We start from the raw sequence: 26,801 nt of genomic DNA, 5'->3' as shown, positions 1-26,801 counted from the left end.
CTGCTATTGTGTCTGAGTGATAAAAATATATTTTGTATTAGTCGGGTGTGAAGTTTTGGGGAAAATCCTGAAAATGGCTGAGAAGGAGAGGGTTAAAGGACTTCTATATCATATACCGTGGCTATAATGTATCGTTTTCGAAATATTACTCAACTCCTCAAGACAGTGTTACATTGGGGTGAATAGGATTCAGTAGTCGTAACGTCACTTCCTTCCCAATGACGCATGGTTACTTAGTAACACTGGCTCTAAACTATCGGAACAATGGCGGACGCCCGTATGAAATATTTCTCCGGCGAGGATAAAAGCGTTTCCAGAGGGGAAAAAAAAACCATAAATTTGATCATGTTTTGACTTTTACACATTCTGATCACAAGGCATACGAAAAGGGAACGAAAAGTTCTAGCAAGCATGAAGAATAAAAAGTAATGATTTTCTTTGTTTAGATCCAAGATGGCCGCCGTTGCCGGGCGCGTGACATCAGACTACTGAATCGTATTGGCACAAGAAATATTATGCGAAGGTTACGGGTGAGCTAAACTAAAAATGACGTTACAATACACGTCCTAGTGCCTGGCTATGAGTTAACGAAGGTTACAGGTGCACTAACCTAAAATGACGTCGCAATACAAGTTCTAGTTTCAATATTAATAAGTGCACAGTGAGGTAAATAATGTTAAGCTTATATTATATCCTTTTTCAACGAAAGTCTATCTAGTTGGTGAGTGCAAAGTCGGTCTTTTTATAAGTTATTACTTATCATAAAGTTACTGTAAAATATTAATTCAATAGAAACGTTGATTTATTAACGATATGGAAACGAGCTTCAAATGGCATTTTATAGGTAACAGCTTGTTAGTAGTATTAATTAGGCGGAAACCGTCGACCGTAAAGTAAGACATTGGACTTATGTTTATAACATATTAATAATATTATATTACTACTACTACTACTACTACTACTACTACTACTACTACTACTACTACTACTACTACTACTACTACCACCATCACCACCACCACTACTACTACTACTACTACTACTACTACTACTACTACTACTACTACTACTACTACTACTACTACTACTACTACTACTACTACTACTACTTCTTCTTCTACTACTACTACTACTACTACTACTACTACTACTACTACTACTATTACTAATCTACTGTTACTACTACTACTATTATTACTACTACTACTACTACTACTACTACTACTACTACTACTACTACTACTACTACTAATACTACTACTACTACCACCACCAACACCACTTCCACTACTACTACTACTAAAACTACTACTACTACTACTTCTACTACTACTACTACTACTACTACTACTACTACTACTACTACTACTACTACTGTTACTACTACTACTACTACTACTACTACTACTACTACTACTACTACTACTACTACTACCACCACCACAACTGCTACTACTACTACCACAACTGCTACTACTACTACTACTACTACTACTACTACTACTACTACTACTACTACCACCACCACTATTACCACCACCACCACCACCACCACCACTACTACTACTACTACTACTACTACTACTACTACTACTACTACTACTACTACTACTACTACTACTACTACTACTACCACCACCACAGCGATAGTAATATTGTGATACATTCCAGACCTACCTCCCATCGACAAACAAGGTCACCGCCGACATCTTAGAATGCCGTATAATGATGTTAGAGGAATTTACCTAATTTGGGCGAAAAACAATTAACATCATTACAAACCAAGGGGTGGCTGATCTTGCCTTTGTGACAACCCGACATGTACATATATGCAGGTCTCACATCCGAACCCACTTATAGGACTAGTGCGGCTATGTGGTCTAGTGGTATGACACTCGCTTTCGGATCGGAAGGTCCTGGGTTCGAGCCTCGAGCTAGGAGCATTGTTGAGTCCTTGGAAAAGGCTCTTTACTCACTTTCTCTCACAGTACTCAGGTGTAAAATGAGTACCTGGCCGTTAACAGCGCTGTATTTGTCCGAAAATTGTAATATCGCCCTAACAGGCGTTATGTTCCGTCCTACATGTTAAATGTTGCTGTTGACCAGGGACCCCTTGTAAAGCTCTTTGAACACATTTAGTGGATATATAGCTCAATTTTTTAAATTATTTTTTTTAACATTGTTATAATGGACAATATTTTGCGTCATTTTTTTAGATTACATTACAACAATGAGCCCATAATGGGTTATCTGACCTGCAAATAAGTGCCGATCAGAAACCAGGCGATACCAATTATCGACAAACTAAAAAAAGCTCAAAGATTAAGTTCAAATGTGAGCCATCGCATCAAAAACGTATTATGTCGGGATGAACTGAGGAAGGGAGATTTCAGAATTGAAGTGACCAAAAAATGTAACATTTTATCTCAATTAATTTTATTTATTTATTTGTTTATTTTTGTTTGTTTGTTTGTTTGTTTGTTTGTTTTATTTATTTTTTTATTTTTTTGCGTGGGAGAGGGGGATCAGGGAGTTGGGATTTTAACTCCAGTTGTATAAGTCTATAATTCAATTTTTTAAAGCATCACCTCGACATAAAACCGTGTTGAAACAATGGGTCACTTATACATAATCAACATATATATATATATATATATATATATATATATATATATATATATTATGTATTAGTATTATATATATATATATATATATATATATATATATATATATATATATATATATATATATAATATCGTCTTACTTTTACCACAAAACAATGTCAGAAGGGAAAAATAATTAACCGAAATAGATTTGATACGACCTTCATTCCACTGACAACAATAATCATACTATAAATTGTTGAGAAATCATTTCATCTAAGGGACTGTCACGTGACCGTCGTAATCTCCGGAGATTTCCAGGAAAGTTAAAGCCCTTTTTGCCGTAATTTACCGACTGATTCTAGCATTGTTTTGGCGCTAATTCCCTTTTCATTTCGACAGGCTTTGAAACCCCAAAGGCAATAGAGCGCTCCGAGGAACAAGTCTTAAGGACGGTTTTCCTGCCGCACTCTAAAAAACACATTCTTCAAATTTCGGCCAGAAAACTCGTTCATCAAATATCGATCGATTAAAATGACCCCCATTTTGTCAAAAACTGTCAAACTTAGAATTCCTCAATAATTTCCTTGATGTCCAAGGTTTGCGAGTTTTGTTACAAAATGGGGGTTATTTTAATGGATCTATATTTGAATGACGTGTCCCACCAAAATTTTAAAATTTTGTTTTTACAGATTTCGGCAGCGTTCCTTGTGGACTTTTTCTTTTATTAACAAGGCAATTATACATCCGTTTTGTTGTATAAATGTGCCAAGGAATGAAATATGATATATTTTGTATGGGTGTGCTTATGATATTGTATAATAATTTTTTTGTTTTGTTATTCTCCCAGGTGATTTGTCAAAATGGTATAATATATTATATCATATAATCAATGTGTTGTTCTTTAATAATATAATCATTTATTACAGTGCTTATAGTTAAAATCTTAATTTAAATTTGAATACGTATTTCACTTTTGTTCTTATTATTGATGATGCTGTTCCTTCTTCCCCTTCTTCTTCTTCTTCTTCTCTTCTTCTTCTTTTCTTTCTCTCTTTCTTTCTTCTTCTTCTTCTTTCTTCTTCTTCTTCTTCTTTCTTCTTCTTCTTCTTCTTCTTCTTCTTCTTCTTCTTCTTCTTCTTCTTCTTCTTCTTCTTTCTTCTTCTTCTTCTTCTTCTTCTTCTTCTTCTTCTTCTTCTTCTTCTTCTTCTTCTTCTTCTTCTCTTCTTCTTCTTCTTCTTCTTCTTCTTCTTCTTCTTCTTCTTCTTCTTCTTCTTCTTCTTCTTCTTCTTCTTCTTCTTCTTCTTCTTCTTCTTCTTCTTCTTTCTTCTTCTTCTTCTCTTCTTCTTCTTCTTCTCTTCTTCTTCTTCTTCTCTTCTTCTTCTCTTTCTTCTTCTTCTTCTTCTCTTCTTCTTCTTCTTCTTCTTCTTCTTCTTCTTCTTCTTCTTCTTCTTCTCTCTTCTTCTTCTTCTTCTTCTTCTTCTTCTTTCTTCTTCTTCTTCTTCTTCTTCTTCTTCTTCTTCTTCTTCTTCTTCTTCTTCTTCTTCTCTCTTCTTCTTCTTCTTCTTCTCTTCTTCTTCTTTCTTCTTCTTCTTCTTCTTCTTCTTCTCTCTTCTTCTTTTCCTTCTTCTTCTTCTTCTTCTTCTTCTTCTTCTTCTTCTTCTTCTTCTTCTTCTTTTCTTCTTCTTCTTCTTCTTCTTCTTCTTCTTCTTCTCTTCTTCTTCTTCTTCTTCTTCTTCTTCTTCTTCTTCTTCTTCTTCTTCTTCTTTTCTTCTTCTTCTCTTCTTTTCTTCTTCTCTTTCTTTCTTTCTTCTTCTTCTTCCTTCTCTTCTTCTTCTTCTTCTTCTTCTTCTTCTTCTTTCTTCTTCTTCTTCTTCTTCTTCTTCTTCTTCTTCTTTCTTCCCTTCTTTCTTCTTCTTCTTCTTCTTCTTCCTTCTTCTTCTTTCTTCTTCTTCTTTCTTCTTCTTCTTCTTCTTCTTCTTCTTCTTCTTTCTTCTTCTTCTTCTTCTTCTTCTTCTTCTCTTCTTCTTCTTCTTCTTCTTCTTCTTCTTCTTCTTCTTCTTCTTCTTCTTCTTCTTCTTCTTCTTCTTCTTCTTTTCTTCTTCTTCTTCTTCTTCTTCTTCTTCTTCTTCTTCTTCTTCTTTCTTCTTCTCTTCTTCTCTCTTCTTCTTCTTTCTTCTTCTTCTTCTTCTTCTTCTTCTTCTTCTTCTTCTTTCTTCTTCTTCTTCTTCTTCTTCTTCTTCTTTCTTCTTCTTCTTCTCTTCTTCTTCTTCTTCTTCTTCTTCTCTTCTTCTTCTTCTTCTTCTCTTCTTCTTCTTCTTCTTCTTCTTCTTCTTCTTCTTCTTCTTCTTCTCTCTTTTCTTCTTCTTCTTCTCTTCTTCTTCTCTTCATCTTCATTTACTTTATCTTTCTCATTATTTTCTTATCTATTTTTATTATTATTTTATTATATTATTATTTCTTTTTATCTTTTATTACTCTACTTACTACTACTCACTTCCACTACATAAATTTGCCACGTGCGCCAAGGAAACGACTGAAAATTCCATATTGGAAGAGTGCAAAATTACTATATTATTCCACCTCTCAAACAATATTGATTTTGTCATTTCTGAGTGAAATCTGTCTTAATAGAAAATAATTTTAATGCTAACTCTGGTAGTCTGCCTTGATTAGACTAAATTTAACGTTTAACAATTTGAGGTCATTAAACCTTTTCTGTTGTTGTTCTTGTTGTTGTTGTTGTTGTAAATTTGATACCATGGTAGTTATTTGGGGATTTAAAATAACGATTTTTCTAAATTGGTTAATTGGGATCATATTTGAAAAAGTGATTTAAAAAACCTGCCAAGTCGCTCTTTGATTAATCAGAGAAAACTTCAACTTTTTCTGGCCATTTATTTAGTGAGTTACAGAAGAAAATACGTGTCCTGAGCGAGCAGTCCATTGTTGAATCGTTGGAGAATGTTTTTACTAAATAAATGTTATATCGAATAACAGTCGTTTTTTGTTTCTTTTCCTACATGTTAAGTGTTCCTGTGGGCTAGATACCAGACACTCCATCTAAATATGCATAGAGCTGTTTGTATAATAATATGGAATACATTTACATTATTATTATTATTATTATTATTATTATTATTATTATTATTATTATTATTATTATTATTATTATTATTATTATTATTTTTATTATTATTATTATTATTATTATTATTATTATTATTATTATTATTATTATTATTATTATTATTATTATTATTATTATTATTATTCTATTATTATTATTATTATTATTATTATATTATTATTATTATTATTATTATTATTATTATTATTATTATTATTATTATTAAGTGCTGTGAGATCGTTTAGTGGATGTTGCTCTTTATCAAATTAAGTTTAGATAGTCCTGTTTGCCTCATAGAATAATAGACGGATATCATAAACGTTTTACATAGAATAGGGAAACCCATACAGATCGTGAAGCCATAAGAAAAAAAGGCAATTGGGATTTCTTGACCGTGTATGGCGAAGAGGGCACATTGAAAGCCTCAGTGGCTACATAGACGGAAAAAAGAGCTTATGATCGTCAGATGTTGACGTTCCTGACCAGTTCGAGGCAATCAACAAGCAACATCCCTACGAACTAGGAGTACATGAGGGAAGCAGAGGAAAGATCGTCGTGGAGGCACACGACAGGCAACGTGTATACAAACACAGGCCACGGATAAGAAGAAGAAGGTTACGAAAGATGAAACGTCGAATTTACCCTGAGAAATTAAACAGCGGCACTGATGTAAGATGAAGTTCAGAAATATTGTGTAGGAAGCAAGGCCAGACAAAGCAAAAAGAAAAAGAAAAGAAAAAATAAATCACCCCCCCCCCCCCCTCAAATAAGTCTTCGCCAACTTCTCCAGTCGATGAAGACTGTATTTTGGGATTGTTTTATTTATCTTGTATTTTACTTTCTTGTTTTGTCTGGCACTGTTTCATACACACTTTTAAAGAAATTTTCCCTGGTCTGGAGTTTAGTTGATTGCTTTAGACCGACGTGCACTTCTTTGCAGATCGGATAACCTAGTTTATTCTGGGCTCATTTTTGTAATGGAAATCTTAACAAACAAAAAAAAAAACCTCGCAAAATATCGTCCATTATAACAATGTTAAACTAGGCCCATAATTGGGTTCGAATGTCAGACCAGCATGTGTACACGTCGCTTTAGACTGTAAACTCATGTTCCATTTGTATTGAACATGGCGGGTGTTTAACGTCCCCTGTTTATTATTTCTTTTTTTCTTTAAATCAATGTATTCATTTCATGTGACCAAAATATGAATGTCCGTGAAGTATGTGGAAACCGATGCAGTTATAGATGTCGGATAGATAAATAACTTCCAGGTTATTGACCTGTGTCATAACAGTGGGGGCGATGTTTCGAAGAGGGCATAAAACATAATTGTTCATTGACCTTAAACCATGCAGCATCTGGAAACACTACAGCATAGATGTGGCGATGTCAAGTTTTTATCATACTATTATAGTATGTCCAGGTCTTTGAAATCGAGATATTATTTTCCCTACTTGCATGCAAATAAACTCATGTTTATTATAATTTACAATAACGCTCTAAATTACACACATGCCATCATCAACAACAATTCATAAAAATGCACATGTACGCATATTTAGAGAGAGATAAAGAGAGAAAGAAAGAGAGAGAGAGAGAGAGAGAGAGAGAGAGAGAGACAGACAGACAAAGGGAAGGACAGAGAGAGATAGAAAGAGAGAGAGAGAGAGAGAGACAGAGAGAGAGGGAGGGAGGGAGAGAGAGAGAAAGAGAGAGAGAGAGAGAGAGAGAGAGAGAGAGAGAGAGAGAGAGAGAGAGGGGAGAGAAGGAGATCATATGACGAAGTGACTTTCAACACTTGCTAAGTGACGCCATCAGATAGAAATGAGTTAACATTCACAAGCAATCTTTTAGACGGCTTGAAGTCCCCGGAAAAAGATTTGAAGTTTCAAAACACTCAGGGTATTGTTTCATGAGGCAAACAAGACAAATATGTTCCTCTTTGAGTCATCAAATAATTGACCAAAAAAATCAGTTTTCCCCGAGTGATGAAAATGCGACGTAGCAGATTTTAAAATTTATTTCTTCATATAAAGGCGGCGATGGCTAATTTGATATGACAATACACGAATATAATATATTTTCCAAAAAAAAAAAAAAGATATGTATATATATATATATATATATATATATATATATATATATATATATATATATATATATTTACGCTGTTTAGAGCCCACTTTTGGTGGAACATCTACATTTGCTATTTTTTTCCAGACCAAAAACGTTCGAACCTCCAAGCTAGGCTCATTTTTGGGAATTGCAGTTTTGCTCACGTCAAGGACATTTCAGCGTTTATTCGAAGTAAGGACTAAAGCAAACATTTCCCCAGGGGATGAATAAAAAGATTGTTTTGATAATGTTTTTATTCCGCATTTTTAAGTATTAAGAATAAAGGAGACACCGCAAGGACCAGCGACTCTAAGACTCCCCCGAGACGTCCCTTCAAATCCTGCAAGAAATAGAGACATAAACTAAAGAAGAACAATTCTGTGAGTAGATTTGTCGGCGATGAAACTGGCTCACGCAAGACTCCCCTCGGTTTAATGAATCGAGACAGAGAAGGGAGACAACAACTCACTCCGAGTTCCTTGTTTAATTTATCGCCTTGCCTGGTTACCCACGCTGATCTGGGACTGATGCAGTAAAAAACCCTGAAGTAACAAATCTGTTATGCATTGACGAAACAACTTTTTAAAAATGTTGGCGAGAAAACAGTCACTTCATGTAATGATATAATGATTTTAAACGAACCCAACTTGCCAAATTATGATCATAAAACTGAGACATTTAGTAGTTTCGGATTTAAGAGTTTGTCTCTGGCACCATTTTTGGTGATTTTAATCAATCGATGTGTGAACGAAAAGTGTTAGGACAAAATTATAAAAGTAGTTTATCATTGCGCGACAGAAATCGTGACTGTTTTTTTTTTAAAATATTTTTGGTTGTTTCGGTTGGGGTTTTTTTTTTTACTGTGTGCCATGAGCATACTTGAAGATAACGGATGACTTTTTCTGCTTTTTGGAACGTCCTTGGGGTTTTATTTGGTGGAGTTCATTTTCAAAAGTTTTCTACTCGGGAGGGGGGGGGGGAGGGGGTGCTATTTTCTTTTCTTTTTGTCTGTTACTAACATTAACTTTAGCGGAAGTCTTGTATTTTCCGAGGACGTGATTGGTGAACACGTCTTCCGGGTGGTTTTTATCAATGCCGGGAATTATTGTATTACTCTAGTTTCACCCCGTTTTTGTGATGCCTGCCTTAGTATTTGAATAAATTGAAGTATTGGTGGTCCTTAATTTTTTTTTTTTAATTTTTTTTTTTTTTAGAATTAGATCTAAGATTTTATTTTGGTTGTGGCGGTTTGTTAAATAAGTTATGCTTTTTGGTTGTTGTTGCTGCTGACTTGTAATTTATTTGTTTATATGTTGCTAGGCTTTCATTGTTGGTTTGTTTGGATGGTTGGTTTATTGTTTTGTTTTGTTTTGTTTTTGTATTATATTTTTCGTGTGTTTATAATGATATTGCTTTTGGATTGGATTGGTGGATTTCAAGCCACGTACACATATTTGCCGGTCTGACCACCGAATGCATTTATAATTTTGATTGAACATTGTTTTAAAATGGACAATATTGTGAGTTGGTTCTAGAGTATTTACATTATCCATAATCATTTATGTTATTAGACCTGCAAATAAGAACACGCCGGTTTTAAAGGGGAAGAGGATTATCACTTGTCAAGTTAGAATTCCAATTGAAAAATATTAGAGATTGGTTTCATTTATAAAATTTGAATTATCGCCTTCATTATCATTGTTTCTCGTGTTTCTCGTCATAATATGATGCTATGAGACGAGGATTTCTCAAGATGCGTTGAGTGTATGGCAGCATCACTTAAGTCGTGTGATATGTCATTATTGACTTCCGTTATCATTGTGATGGAATAATTCATTGGCCATCTTCAATGTTGATTTATTTTTGTTACTTATTAAAAGACTTGATTAATCAGAATGTCGATGAAATAATACAGAGTGCTTTTAAAGGTGTTGTAAAAGACATTATTAAGGAGATGCTCATTTATGCTTTGTTAATCTCGTAATATAATACATATTCAAAATATTCAAAAATACTCTTGATCATATTTAATTGCCTTTTTTTCCTTCTCCCGGAACAGATCCAGTCTCATTATGTTCAAAACGTTTGCTCTTCCACAATTATAACTTGTGTTTTGTATAAAGAATGAATCAACATGGGACAGCGTGGCTCAGCGGTATGGTATTTGCTTCGTGCCCGAAAGGTACCGAGTTCGACTACTTGTCGCGCTGTGTGGCCTTGAGCAAGTCACTTAGCCTTAGCTCACGTTTCGGCGCTGAACTGTGGCTGACGCCTGGGTTATTCCAGACCTTCCTTGGAATGGGTCCTAAAAAAAAAAAAATCCCCTCAGGGATGAATAAATGGAATTTATCTATTATTTCATTTGATTAAGATTTGATTCTTTTACTGTCAATCTTATCAAAATACAGAGATACACACATACTTACACAAACATAGGTACTCACTCACGTGTTTATATTCTCCATTTAACTATAAATCTATGACGAGTCATGAAATTGTATTAAATGTAAATAAGAGAGGAGTATGGGCAGAAAGGAGGGGGGGGGGATTGCAACAATTATTGTTCTATTCTACCACACCCCTCAATTTGTCAAATATTCAAAGATATGACAAGTTGTGAGCCAAATGACCACTTTTGCAGATTTCCCCTCAATCGATTCCGATTTCATCATCTTTGAATAAAAGACGACATGTCAAAAACACATAAATGGTCAACTTCTTTTTCTTTTAAAAGGAATCTAATTTTTAGTGAAATGTAATGCGTGATAATCTGACGTCACAAATCATGATTCAAAATTTGATATAATTGCGCGTTACTATTTATGGGGAGAGGTAGAATAATAATTATGAGTTACCCGCCATTTCATGGCGGTCTTCTAGTATGACACTCGCCGCCTTTGGATAAAATTAAATATTGTCAAGAACTCTACCAAAGGCAATGATAGGCTTGTTTTGACATTACTGTAAAGAACAATATTATGCATTGGTTTAAGAGTAACTTCCACTACTACAAAGGGCCCACAACAATTTGGGTTATCAGACCTGCAAATTAGTACAAATAATATTACTATAAATTCCATCAACATTGAATTATTATGTGTAGAAATAAATATTAACATTCACATATTATGTAAATGTTAATATTTATTTCTACACATAATAATTAAATGTTGATAGAATTTATAGTCCTAATACCAGGTTTTAGTCGTGAGGGAGCAGTAAATGTTTGTTTGATGACCTAGGCTCGTATAAGTACAAATCGGTGAACGGTAATATTTTCTACACATAGTAATTATTGGGTTTATATTTACTTTACCAGATTGTAATAATCAGAGAGTAATAAATAGCTGTTTATTGACCTAGGATTGTATAAGTACAAGCGAAAAGGTGAAAAAACTAGGTCTTGATTTAATCACCTACCTTTTACATTTTCTCAAATCTGTCAGTGAACTAATAGCATGTTATGTCGATTAACTATCTACCACAGCTTGGGCAATAATTTAGATCCCAAAATGGTGGGCTGGTTAGGGAGAAGTAGTGTTGGTGGGGCTATGTGGTCTAATGGTATGGCACTCGCTTTCGTATTGGAAGGTCCTGGATTCGAGTCCCGCTCTGAGCGGTGCATAGAAGCCGAATCCTTGAAAGAGGCTCTTTACTTATATTCTCTCATCGTACTCAGGTGTAAAATGAGTACCTGACCGTTAACAGCGTTGTCTCTGTCCAAAATATTGTATAACCGAGAAACAGGCGCCATGCCTCGTCCTTCATGTTAAATTTTGCTGTTGGTTAGGGACTCCTTGTACAGCGCTTTGAGCACGTTTAGTGGATATTGCTCTCTATATATAGAAGCTCATTTTTTTTCTTTTGTTTGTTTTCTTTTTTCTTTTTTTTTAATTAGGAGGGGGGGAGGGTATAATAATATGATGTTATGAATGGAAATAGTAGATGAACAATATCCGATTCTCACACTCCTGATTTTTGGAATTCCGGAAGTAGTGTACGAAATCATAATTTATTCTACCGCTCAATCGATTCCGATTTCGTCATCTTCGAATAAAAGACATGTTCAAAAACACCTATCTAAATGATACTTCTTTTTTTTTTCTTTTAAATAATCTAATTTTTAGTGAAATGTAATGTTTGATAATATGACGTCACAAATTTTAATTGTAAACATGATACCATTGCTCGTCACGATTTATGGGGAGAGGTAGAATAATCATTATGAGTTACACCCCATGTCATGGTGGTCTTCTAGTATGACACTCGCCGCCTTTGGATAAAATGAAATCTTGTCAAAACTCTCAAACCGGGCACATGAAAGAAATTCACATGTTTGAGCGTATTTTAAAAAAAAAAAAGGTTAAGCTTTTATATAGCGCAATATCTACTAAACGGACTCAAAGCCATTTACAAGGGGTGCCTGGCCAACAGCAACAATTAACATGCAGGACGAGACATGGCGCCTGATAGGCGATATTACAATTTTTTTTTCCGACAGAGCCAGACAACGCCGTTAACGGTCAGGTTCTCATTTTACACCTGAGTACGTTGAGAGAATGTAAGTAAAGAACCTTTTCCAAGAACTCAACTATGCGCCGAGCAAGGCTCGACCCAGGACCATTCGGTCCGAAAGCGAGTGTCAGACCACAAGAACACATAGCACACATTTAACAAGATGAGGGTCATTCTAATCGATCAAAGATAGTATGCGCTTGGCTTAGAAGCTCAAAATCATTGCCATCCGGAAGTATAACGGACGAACACACAAAACTATGTGTAACCTTGAACGTTTATAGTCTGGTTAATACAGTTTAGTGAGACTTACTCATAAACGGGGATGGCAAAAACCAATAACAAAGATCTGAGTGGCGTCATCTTCATTTTATCTGTATTTGAAAGACGAGTTTTCTGGCCAAATGTTTTAAAAATGTGTTTTTTAAGAGTACGGCTGTTTTATCATGCTGTTCATCAGAACGACTTCATTATCGGGATTATGAGGGTGGATTTGTTTTCAACGTCAAATTTTAGCCAATAAAAATTACGTAAATGCGGTAGTGAATGTTTATGACAGCGTTGCTAGGGTGTCGTTTTCAATGCAATAAAGTGATGGCCTGGAGAAATATGATACGTTAATATCGCACACATCTTGAGAGAAATAGAGAGAGAAAGTGAGATTTATAGAGATAGAGAGACAGACAGACAACAGACAGACCGAGAGAGAAACGGGAAGACAGAGTGAGAGATAGAGAGAGAGAGAGAGTGTGTGTGTGTGAGAGAGAGAGAGAGAGAGAGAGAGAGAGAGAGAGAGAGAGATAGAGGGGCAGGGGGGGGGGAGAGAAAGAGAGTGAGAAAGAGACAGCGGTAGATTGGGGGGGGGGGGGGGGGATTTGAGAAGGAGTCGGAGAGACAGACACAGACTGACATAGTGAGCCATGTACTCGTAGATAGACGGATGGATGGATAGATAGATAGATAGATAGATAGATAGATAGATAGATAGATAGATAGATAGAGAGAGAGCGAGAGAGAGAGAGAGAGAGAGAGAGAGAGAGAGAGAGAGAGCATAATCTTAGCTACAAAGATGCTCTTTATTTTCTATTTTGTTTATGATATTTTGTTACGATGGTCTCCGCATCGCTAACGATGGCGTTACTATGTAAATGACTTTCTGCCAGAGCTTGTCGTTACACGAAAGGAAAAAATGCATAATGGCTACAAGATCAGATTATATGAATCATCCGATCGCAACCACTGAATCACGCCCATTTTTTAACAATTTTTTATTCAGTCCCTTTTTATATTACCTGAACAATGCTCGCTCACGTGCACAGTGCCGTGCATGCGAGTTTATCTGTGCGCTTGTCGGAACAAAAACAATGCGTGCGGAACCAGTAACAACCAAAAGAAACAGGCAATTGTCACTGATCCCCTTTCACTCCAATGTCAGAGACAAACCACTCACCCTTGCAACGGTTATTATTTCAACGCTATTGAAGCGTGTGCGAATGAAGAGAGACAATTGACTCACGCTGAGATTAGTGAAAGAACAATAAATAACAAAGGCAGCAACCATTCAAAACACAGATTGAAACAAACCTTGAAGAATTGTAGATCGAAACCAGCGTGTGACGCTGTTGTTTCTTTTTGTTTATAACATTTTTTTAGAATTGATTCAAATGGATTCACGTTGCTGTATGATAGTTCATCAGGCGGAGCAACTCAACGTTTTTCATGTCCGAAATACTAACCCAACCGTGACCATTACCCGTGGTGTGTGGGGGGTGGGGGTGGGGGTGGGGGGGGGGGGGTCCTCCACGCGTTCGCAGGCTGTTGTTTTCCACTACAAAAGAATAATTTATAATTCATGAGAGAGCTGTTTTACGAACCAAAAAAGGGCTAGCTATTAAAAAGCCCATTACTTTGGCAAGCCAATAATTGTTTATTATTCAACCCATCCAATTGTTCGTTTATTGACCTGTTTGTTTTTGTATTCTATCTGATGACGTGGCAATCCTTATCCCGCCTGGCACAAAAAAGCGCAACCTGAAAATCTGCAATATATCTATCTCTTGATTTAAAGACGACAATATTGAAAGTTGAGAGTAAAAAGCTTTATTTATGGGCTAGTATGCTCTGTAAGTTTGGAAATTGTATCTTTATAGCTTGACTAAGAAGCTCACAACATTGCCATCCGAAAGTATAACGGCCAACACACAAAACTAAGGCTACAGCCTTAAACGTTTATAATCTGGTTAATACAGTTTAGTGAGAATAACTCATAAACGCGGATGGCAAAAACAATAACAAAGACCAGAGTGACGTCATCTTCGTTCTATCTATAGCAACGAAAAGCATGCAATAAAAACAATCTACCTTTTTTTAATGATTTTCGGAAATTTCGTGTCGACATTCACTTCCACGGACATTAAATTCTTTTTAAAATGTTTATTTAAACCTGTAAATCAGATTATAGAACATGCATCAAAATTCAAAAATCTACAGATTAGGACTGAAATTTATGAAAACAGTGAGAACTCCCGAAAACTTTAATATGAGAATGGAATCAGTTGGCTTCAACGGTCATGACGGCTCTAAACTATCGGAACAATGGCGGACGCCCTTATGAAATATTTCTCCGACGAGCATAAAAGTGTATCCAGAGGAGAAAAACATTAATATGATCATGTTTTGACTTTTATAAATTCTGATCACATAAAATTTGAAAAGTTCTCGCCAGCATGAAGATTAAGACGTACCAATTTTCTTTGTTTAGAACCACGCTGCTCGAATTGCTGGGCGACGTGACATCAGACTATTGAATCCAATTGCCAGGGCATCTTATACAAGATAACTAGCGCTTAGTCAGTGACTTTGGTAAAGGACTTGAGAAAATTGCTTCTAATAATGTGAAGTTGCTGAGAAAGTCACAGACTAAAATATAACGGCCCCTTGGGCCCGACTCTCGTTTAGTCTCTAACTATATATACATAATATATATATACATGTGTGTGTATATATATATATATATATATATATATATATATATATATATATATATTTATTTATGTATTGATATATTACTATGGGGGACGAAGTGGCCGAGTGGTTAAGGCATTGCACTGTGACCCGGAATGACCCGGGTTTGAGCCCCGCTTCAGGCTCTTTCGTTTTTTTCCTTGAGCTTGATTATTAACCCCCACTTTGCTCACTTAGACAACACGGGTGATTCCTGTTGACATCAGACATCTTGTTTGGTGAATTATCTATATTCCTTCGTGGAATGCCTAGGCGACGATATCTTATGGTGTCGTGACGGAAAAGGCATAATTATTTTTCTTTAATTATATTAATATATAACATATATAAATAATATTATATATATATATATAAATATATATATATATATATATATATATATATATATATATATATATATATATATATATATATATATATATATATATATAAACTGGAAAACCTTTTTGTCAAATATGGCAGTCATTGTTGTGAGATTGTGAGAGAGCTTCGATTCAGAAGGAAAATACTTCGGTTACAAAGGGCAGAGCCACGCTGTGTTCTGCTGATATTGACACCTGACTCTGATCGGGTTCGGGAGTTGCGAATAAGAATGTTGTCCGATACTCGGATCTTGTTGGCTTCGAAGAAAAAAAAAACCCCCAAAAAACCCCGACGATAAGAAAGTACATGGTGATTTAAATGTCCTATCGGGGTTTGTATCTTATAATGTGAAGAAAAAAAAAGAGTAAATAAATACAAACTGTTTTCTATACATTGTGTGATAAATAATAATGTGAAATTGATTGTAAGCTTCAATTTAATTACAAAAACAGATCTGTTTTTGTAATTAAATTGAAGCTTACAATCAATTTCACATTATTATTTATTTCTTCAAGCTTCGAGCAGCAACATTTACAGTACATTGTGTGACAAACTTTGGAATCTTGATTTAAACCTTTCTTTACCAACTGTACAAACCCAAAGTGAGTGGCCATACTCACCCAAATGATACGGTAAAATATTGTAATCATAACTCAGGTCTTTGTTATTGCTTTTTGCCATCCGCGTTTATTAGTTATTCTCACTAAACTGTATTAACCAGACTAAACGTTCAAGGTTACACATAGTTTTGTGTGTTGGTCCGTTATACTTCCGGATGGCAATAATGTGAGCTTCTTATCAAATCGTATACTATCTATAGTTCAATCAGTTCAAAATTTCAAAGATGACTAATAAATGCTTCTAATAGAAACGTTTTTAATGGGTTATTTTGTTAAGAATTATAATGAAATGATGCAGGCGTAACGTTCTGTGCAACAGCCTGGCCATTTCGCAGGGTTTTTGATTACCATTACGCTAATACCACAGTTAATAAAAATTATTTAGCAAGACAATGCTCGTTTATCATTTCTTCATTATAATAATTATGATTAATTTATGAATACTGTATGACAATATAATGATTTTACTTTATACCAGCCCAATGAGAGCAATCTCTCTAAAATGATAAATATGAAAATTTAGATAGCACATTTTTACCTATTTTCCATGTTCAATGCGCTTCATCACGTTTTATCTTTTCTCCCAAAACACCATAATATGAAACCATATTTCCATTTCGTATGGTACCAGTCGCATGTTAGACGTACTTTTTTGTACTAACATTATTCCACTCTCCTTAACTGCCTATAGTCAGGCACCTATTCACACCTGAGCAGAGTTGGGTAAAGTGTGTTTAGTGTATTACCTATAGACACGACGTCGAGAATAGAATTTTCCACGGTCACTCATATGGCTACTGACTGAGCTTATCGGCGCTTGACCTTTGTGACAAGACGAGAATTATGTTAGATTGACTTGGATTATCAAAATCACATTAATCAAGAGAATATGTAACTGGGTTAAGAATTCTAATTGGATTCAGTGGTCTGATGTCACACTGCCCGGCAACGGCGGCCATCTTGGTTCTAAACAAAGAAAATCATTACTTTTTATTCTTCATGCTGGCTAGAACTTTTCATAAGCCTTGTGATCAGAATGTGTAAAAGTCAAAACATGATCAAATTTATGGGGTTTTTTTCTTCTAGATACGCTTTTATGCTCGCCGGGAAAATATTTCATACGAGCGTCCGCCATTGTTCCGATAGTTTAGAGCCAGTGTTACTAAGTAACCATGCGTCATTAGGAAGGCAGTGACGTTACGACTGTTGAAGACTATTCAATTGATATCTTTTTTATTGCCGTTGATAAAGAACTTACCAACATACTATTTGATTTTGATGAGTAATGTAACACAACATTGGATATTATTGTATTTTGTATATCAATTATTTGAAACTCTCGAATGTACAAAGATGGACATGCCAGATGAATTGAAATAGAGATACTCATAGTACCAAAAATTAGAATATGACACTTATTTATGAATTATATATTTAATACTCAACCTTTTATCAATTAACATTGAATGTTGTTTATATAATTGACAAATTGTATCTATGCATGTAAGTTACACAGAGCATTTTAAAGGTTTTTTAGAACTTTTAGCTCTTAAACGATACGATACGATACGATTTTTTATTTACTTTGACAAAACACATTCTAAAGGATTTTAGAACGAATTAGCTCTTAAAAGATACGATACGACATGTATTATTGAGAGTAATGAAAATAGTCTGTCAAAGAAACAAGAATGAAAAACTCACCTTTCTAGTCATTGTTACTTAACCAGTTAACTGCCATTCTCTAGAAAGACACGTATTTAAACATTTGGTCAGAAAACTCGTCCACTAAATATAGATCGATTTAAATGGCCGTCTTTTTGGCAAAAATTCTCAAACCTGGGATTTCTATGAAGACTTCGCAAATTCCCAGATTTGAGAGTTTTTGACAAGATGGGGGTCATTTAAATCGATCGATATTTGAAGGACGAGTTTTCTGGCTAAATTTTTAAATACGTGTCTTTCCAGAGTACGGCAGTTAATTGGTTAAAATCACGTATTTGACATCTGGTTCAACCCGACATAATACTGTTTTGAGACGAGATGTCACATTTTAACCCTAATCTCATTGTTTGTTTTCATCTATTCATCTAGTTCATTTCGGCCAATGTGATAAAAGAAGTTTTCTATGTGAACGTAGAATTTCATGTTCATTCCGACGTGCACATATTATTATAATATGCAGGTTTGCTTGCTGAACGCAATGGGGATGATCTAGATTTCCTTTCCATGTACTCGAGGTCATTGGTCACATTGTAAAGTGTTCTCAAAATGACCCACATATTGAAACCTGTTTACAGTTTTAGAAATATCCAGCGTCACAATTAACCAGTAGATTTATGACCAATGAAAACGTGGAATATTGAGACACACCTTCACACGTGCTCGGACAAACATAGTTGGTTAATTATAAATAATAACGTGAATGAATTCGATCATTGTTATTGTTTTCATACCACCAAATAGATGACTAGTCATCACACGATTTTCTCGATCATCTAGCCTACTTTTAAGTTTACAAACAGATTATTTCTGTGTCGGTTTTATTAATCAAGCTGTAAAACAGTGGGTATCTGACTTAGACACATACTATCGATAGTAAAACCTGTGTAGTTTGCTCTGTTTATCAACCACTGTCATCGTTTAGATTATGACGACTGTCCGAGAGGCGTGGTTATCTAAGATTCAATTTGTCGTTTGCTTTGCCTAATGGGAGCGATCTATATTCAGGTTTTCGTCCAACCAAGGCATCAATCACATGATTTGTTGCTGTACAATGATTGGATATTTCTTTTAAAATGTAAACACGCTGCTTTGCTTATGAAAGTTGTAAAAACATACACATGTGTCAAACTGAACAAAATGACCAATCGTGATGTGAGATATTTCGAAAGCTGTGAGCACTTTTCAATATGTGGGTCACTTTGATCACATTTTGCAATGTGACCAATGACCTCGAGCACATGGAAAGTTAATATAGATAGTATGCGCTTGGCTAAGAAGCTCATAACATTGCCATCCGGAAGTATAACGGACCAACACACAAAACTGTGTGTATCGATGAACGTTTAAAGTCAGGTTAATACAGTTCAGTGAGCATTACTCATAAACGCGGATGGCAAAAAACAATAACAAAGACTTGAGTGACGTCATCTTCGAACTATCTATAGATCCTGACAACTTTCATAAACAAAGCAGCGTGTTTACATTTATTGAGAAATGTCCAATATGTGGTCGATGACTATGTTGGACGAAAACATAAATTAATATAGATCGCTTCCATTATCAGCTTGATTTAAAATTCGAGAATAATGTGTTGGTTTGAGAGTATTGAGAGCATTTAGGTGAATTACTCACTATCACACACGTGCCAACACTCGAAACAATGTGTAACCTTAAACGTTTATAGTCTGGTTGATGTAATTTAGTGAGAATTAATCATTAAAAAAGTGTCTAAACAAAATAACAAAGAGCTGAGTGACGTCAATTTCGTTCCACTACTACTATTACAACAATGAGCCCATAGTAATGTGGGTTATTAAACCGTCAAGTAAGTACTTACACTACTTGGATTTTTTTTATTAGCGCAATATTAATTCGCGGATGTTTTTCACATTCTGAAGTTTTACGGTAATTTATTATTATCCTAATTGCTACCAATTAAAAGAGATTAAAGGAATAGGTCGAGATTGCATTGTATTATTGTCACGTTATGATTGAACCAGATTTTTCCAGCATTGAGAGAATGCATTGTGTGATTGTTATAGATAGAACAAAGATGACGTCATCTCGTCTTTGTTATTGGTTTTTGCCATCCGCGTTTATGAGTAACGCTCACTTAATTGTATTATCCAGACTATAAAAGTTCATGGTTACACATAGTTTTGTGTGTTGGTCCGTTTTACTTCCGGATGGCAATGTTATGAGCTTCCAAGACAAGTGCATACTATCTATAGCACGATTGAACCAGAGATTGCCAGCATTGAGAGAGTGCAGTGTATTATTGTCATAGCACGATTGAACCAGAGCCTGCCAGCAATGACAGGAAAGGTGCGGCTATGTGGTCTAATGGTATGACACTCTCTTTCGGATCGGAAGGTCCTGGGCTCGATCCTTGCTCGGCGACAAGTTGAGTCATTGGAAACGGCTTTTTACTCACATTATCTCACAGGACTCAGGTATAAAATGAGTACCTGGCCGTTAACAACGTTGTCTTTGTCGGAAAAAATTTAATATCGCCTAACAGGCGTCATGTCTCGTCCTACATGTTAAGTGTTACTGTTAGTCAGGGACCCCTTGAAAAGCGCTTTGATTAGTGGACATTGCTCTATGTAAAGCTGAACTTTTATTTATGAGAGGCAGGCATGTGCTTCCTAACCTGGTGACACAGTTGTAGTTAATATAATAATTTTATATTTTGTGGCGGACCGGAATAAAAAGTCTGTGTTATGGATGCGTCACCCATCGTAACTAAGCGATATTATGTCCGTCGTAAAGAGGTTGAAAATTTACTAAAGGGGTTGACTTTCAAAAGTAATTAAGAAAAACGAAACTTGAGCTTTTATATAGAGCAATATCCACTTAACATGCCCAACGCGCTTACAAGGGATCCCTGACCAACAGCAACACGTAACAAGTAGAACGAGACATGACGTCTGTTAGGCGATTTTACACTTTTTTTCCGACAGAGAGATTGCTGATAACGGCCAGGTTCTCATTTTACACCTGAGCCCTCTGAGAGATGTGAGTAAAGAGCGAGGCTCGAACCCAGGACCTTTTGATCCGAAAGCGAGTGTTATACCACTAGACCACATAGCCGCACAAGTTAAGATGTGGAAAATTGAGTTCTTTCAAAACCTGCTCACTCTCTTTTTTTTTTTTTTTAAATCATAATACTTGTCTTATTTCCTCGTGGAGCAAAACCGTGTGAATGTAACCAGTTTAGTTGTTACCTCATCTTGGAAAAAACCCTCAAATCTGGAACCTCGCTGAAGTGTCAGGTTTGAGAGTTTTTGACAAGATGAGACCATTTGAATCGATCGATATTTGAAGTATGACTTTTCTGGCCAAATTTCTAAACACCTGTTTTTCTAGAGTATTGCAGGTTTATGCCAAGTTTTATATTGGTGGCTATGAATTCAGTTTTCAACGCTTAGTTGATATCGACATAATACTGGCTTGATGATGGGTGACATACAAAATTAAATTAATGAGCTTTTATATAGGGCAATATCCACAAAACGTGCTCAAAGCACTTTACAAGGGGTCCCTGGCCAATAGCAACATTTAACATGTAGGACATGACGCCTGTTAGGCGATATTACATTTTTTTCGGGCAGAGACAACGCTGTTAACGGCTAGGTTCTCAGTTTAAACATGAGTGCGATGAGAGAATGTGAGTAAAGAGCCTTCTCCAAGAACTCAACTATTCGCCGAGCGAGGCTCGAACCCAGGACCTTCTGATCCGAAAGAGAGTGTCACGCCACAAGACCACATAGCCGCATATAGAAATAGAGAACAAAAATGTGATGTCGAATACTGGTTCAAATCTCCGTGGACATGTGAAACCAGTCCTTCAGAGGACTGGATACCTACAGTGTACAACTGCCTGATCCTCTGTTTTCAGGGTGATGGCATCATGCCCCTCCATTTTATACCCGCGATCATGAGAAGCGCTTAATTCTACAGCTTTCTAAAAATATTAATGCCGCTTTAAGATTCAATATGTTGCCTTTTCATTGTTGGTCCTCTGGAAGACTGGTTATACACTTCCAATGATTTGGAACCGGAAGAGTTGAAAGTGTTACGACCCGCCCGACTACTGTTTCCCATTATGGTTTGTAGTCGTATGCTCACTAACGCGTTAAACAATAAAACAGATCCAGGTATATAAAATTCCACGGTATGAATTCTACGTGTAATATTGTTATTGTGCAGTGTCGCAGACAGTAATTTATGTAAATTGTAAAACGAATATAAAATGTCATGCTTATCTGCTGTACTCTGAAAAAAAGCATGTTTTAAACAAAAATGGCCAGAAAACTCATCCTTCAAATATCGATCAATTAAAATGACCCTAATCATGTCAAAAACTCTCAAACCGTTTTATAGCCTCACAGACTTCAATATAGTCTTCAAAATCCCAGGCTTCAAAATTTTTGACAAGATGAGCAAGGCTATTTTAACAGATCGATGTTTTAATGGGAGAGTTTTCTGGCTAAATTGTTTGAAATGTGTTTTTATTCGGGACTACGACAATAATGGCGTTAATTGTTTTGTGGTCTGCCTATTCCTCTTAAATACCAAATGTGACTTTTGTTATTAGTTTTGGCAGAATCCATTCGACATAATATATTACTATAATGCAATAAGAAAACACTTTTTTTTTCAAAATATTGGACCACAATATAAATACTTCAAATATCGATGATAAATACCCCCCACGTGCACATATTCACAGGTGTGACAACCCAATTCATTATGGGTTCATTCTTGTAATGGAAATCTCAAAAAATGACGCAAATTATTGTCCATTACAACAATTTTAAACTAGGCCCATTAGTGGGTTCGGATGTCAGACCTGCATATATGTGTGCACGTCCCCCCCCCCCCCCCCCCCCCAACTCCCAACCCAAGAAGTTTTCACAAAGTCTAAGACCTGTGACTTACTTCAAGTGTCATGTTTGATTGACAGGTTGAAAGGGGGATGGGCGGCACTTGAACCGATCGAGGCTTGAATGAAACGTTTTTTTTCGGTCAAAATTCTACAGACAGGGTGTTTTGTTGGTATTTGGCTGAATACCACACACACACACACACACACACACACACACACACACGTATATATATATATATATATATATATATATATATATATATATATATATATATACATTACACTTTACTCACACAAAAAAAAAAAACACACACACACGCGCAGAATCTTTATCTCACAGAAACAAACACTCACATACACACACATACACACATTCACACTCAGTTTTTCCATGCAGAAATACACACGATCACTCAAACATACACACTTTTACACACACACACACACACACACGCACGCACACACATACATACATACATACACAAAAAACAGACTCATTTTTTCATTTAAAAAACACTCACATACACACGCACGCACATTGAAACACACACACACGCACACACACACACAAGACAATGACACATACAATTACACATACACATGCGCGAGCGTGCATATCATCCATTACGCTGTTCACTCATTGTCTTTTTATTGCTTCATTTTTCAGATAATAATGGATTGATTTGTCATCCCCTGACTAACGAGGAAGCACGTGACCCAGTGGATTTTTCATCACAATAAAACAGCAACTGTTATTTTAAATAAAGCCTCATTAAATTGGATGTGTGTCGATTATTATCCAGGTGTTGGTGTGCTTACTCGCAAACCATCCGTTCTATCCAAAACTTGTATTCTTTAGCACTTCATTTATTGTTCAGTCTAAATTTCTATTATAAATTTCACAACTTATCTTCTTTTCTGAATTATTATTATATTTAAAACTGTTGACTTCGTAAATTATGTGAGTCTCAAATTCAACTCTTTTGCTCAATGATTATCTTCTTTATGGCGGCTTTATCAGACGGATATCAGTTTTTATCTCGCGACGATTCAAATGTGTTATTTCTATAACTGGATAACGCGCTACGTCTATCTTACAATGTGACCATGAGTGTCCAAAAATGGATATCACTTTCAACACACTGGCGTCGGAAATGGCCGACAGCGGCGACGTCAACAGAGACGACGAAATCAGCAGGAACAGGAGCAGGAGCAGCAGCAGCAGAAGCAACAACTCATTCTCATCACAGTCGTACATCACATCGTTCGCAGATTAATTCGAAATTATCATTATTATCGTCATCGTCATCATTATCACCATACCGGACGTGTTTTATTCCCCACCGGACTCAGCAATGGATTTACACATTGTTTTTGATTTGTCTACTCATTCTACCATCTCTTGCATCAGGTAAGTCAAAAAAGATTTGAAAATAGAATTGAACACGGATAAGTAAGTACGTTCTTGCTCCGAGCGGAATCGTTAGAGCCAGTCGTCTAGGCATTTCATGAAGTATATTGTATTTATTTATTTTTTTCTAAAATATTTTTATAGATAATCCATCAAAAAAACGCATGATGTCAACGGGGATCACCTTTGTTGTCCAATGTCAGCAAATTGGAGGTTAATACTCTTGCCCAAGGAAATAAAATGAAAGTACTAGAAGCGGGGCTCGAACCCAGGACCTTCAAGTCACAGTGCAATGACTAAACCACTCGGCTACCTCGCCCACGTAATCCTTAGAAGTAATGATAGTAATACGATTGTGCCAAAAGGACATTTAATATGCGACTGTATTGGTTTTGTGGTAAGTCCGTTATTAGACTCTCGCTCTGTACAGCGCAAAGTTGAGTCCTAGGAAAAGGTTCTTTAATTACATTCTCTACCGCACTCAGGTGTAAAATGAGTACCTGTCTGCTACCAGCGCCTCTATTTTTTAAAAACAAAATTGAAATTATATACGGAAGAAAGTTGTCTTTTAGGGCGCAATAAATCACCTAGTTGGAATTAATTGCTGAAATTCACAAGAACAAGAAAGAGAGGGAAGACGGCGAGAATTGGCAGTTGAGAGATTTTGTTGATCGTCTCCACCTTGACAGAGTGGGCTTATTAATCTAAAGCATTTAAACCCAGGAGCATTTATATAGCGTAATATCCAATAAATGTGCTCAAAGCTCAAGGGATATCCAGACAACAGCCATACTTAACATGTAGGACACGACATAAAGCCTGTTAGGCGACATTACAACGTTTTTTTTCCGACAGACACAACGCTGTTAACGGCCAGGTACTCATTTACTCCTGAATACGGTGATAAAGTGTGAGTAAAGAGCCTTTTTCAAGGACTCAACTATGCGCCGCTAAGAGTGGGTCTCGAACTCTGGACCTTCATGTCCGAAGATGAGTGTCATACCAGAAGACCACATAGCCATTCAAACCTAATATGTTAGATTACAATGCTGACATTCCCTTATAAATCATGTATTCAAAATTTGGGCCAGAAAACTCGTCCTCATGTCATGTCAAAAAGTCTCAAACCTGGGCTTCTGGTAATGAGGATCGTTTAAGTCTATCTTTATTTGAAAGGAGGCGGGGGGGGGGGGGGGATCGTCCCGATAGCTCAGTTGCTAGAAAATTCGTTTCATACGCAAAGGGACCCGAGATCGATCCCGGTTGCAGTCGAGATATTTTCTGACCCCTGACCCCCCCCCCCCCCCCGGGCCACCCAGAAGTGATTGGCTAGATGGGTCTGTTAGATTTGTGCGGAAAGTACTTTGCGATAGACTAGCTTCCTATCCAAAAGGTAGCAAAAAATTGCTACTGTCCGTTTCACGCTATAGAAACCGGGATAGACTCCGGCTCTATTGGCCTAAAGCCTCTGAATGACTACTTTTTTTTTTCACTTTACTTATTTGAAGGATACGTTTTCCGACCAAACTTTTGAATACGTCATTGTTTCAAAGTACAGCAGAATGATCAAAGCAAATTTGAGTCGTCGTGTTGATTTATTTTGGGTACAGCACTTCACATATTATTTCCATAGTCAGATGTTCCCCCACTGAACTCACTCGGATTGAGTAGGTACCGATCATTGGCAGTGATGGACGATGTAATATTGCTTGTAAAAAGGGAGAAAAAGTGGAGGAGGATGGATAGATGGAGGAAGAGGAGAAGTGGGAGGGTGAGAAGGTAAAAGAGGAGGAGGAGGAGGAGCAGGAGGAGGAGGAGAAGGAGGAGGAAGAGCAGAGATGTTGATGAGGAGGAAGACGAAGAAGAAGAAGAAGAAGAAGAAGAAGAAGAAGAAGCAGAGAGAAATCGTTGTATGTATGTAGTATGTATGTATGTATGTATGTATGCATGTATGTATGTATGTATGTATGTATGTATGTATGTATGTATGTATGTATGTATGTATGTATGTATGTATGTATGTATGTATGTATGTATGTATGTATGTATAATATGTAAGTATCTATGTATGTATGTATCTATGTATGTGAGTGTGTGTGTGTGTGTGTGTGTGTTAAGAGGAAGAGACAGAGAGAGCGAGAGAGAGAGAGAGAGATAGAGAGAGAGAGAGAGAGACAGAAAGAAAGAGGGAGAAGAGAGACAGAGAGACAGAGAGAGAGAGACAGAAAGAAAGAGAGAGAAGAGAGAGAGAGAGAGAGAGAGAGAGAGAGAGAGAGAGAGAGAGAGAGAGAGAGAGAGAGAGAGATACCCGATTCAATTTTCCCCGTCTAAGAGCAATAACCAAAAACAATTACTATTTGACCTTGATCGACGTCTTCTGACAGGGAGACTATCCAAGATAAA

At 36.2% G+C, this 26,801-nt stretch overlaps 1 protein-coding gene across 1 annotated transcript in view; it reads left to right on the top strand.

The window, feature by feature from the left end:
* The window catches only part of LOC144965696 (limbic system-associated membrane protein-like), a 218,312-nt gene that overhangs the window by 93,136 nt on the left and 98,375 nt on the right, over positions 1 to 26,801 (top strand). The window contains exon 3 of the mRNA XM_078901292.1: positions 23,655 to 24,398. Within this exon, the coding sequence (XP_078757418.1) occupies positions 24,095 to 24,398 (304 nt within the window). The 5' untranslated portion in view covers positions 23,655 to 24,094. The remainder of the gene's footprint in view (positions 1 to 23,654; positions 24,399 to 26,801) is intronic.

This window comes from Berghia stephanieae, chromosome 2 (genome assembly GCF_034508935.2).
Source record: "Berghia stephanieae isolate SIO BIC M18660-M18661 chromosome 2, UCSD_Bste_1.3, whole genome shotgun sequence".
Taxonomy (NCBI): Eukaryota; Metazoa; Mollusca; class Gastropoda; order Nudibranchia; family Aeolidiidae; genus Berghia; species Berghia stephanieae.
Note: the sequence above shows the minus strand (reverse complement) of the source record. Positions and strands in the feature narration are given on the sequence as shown.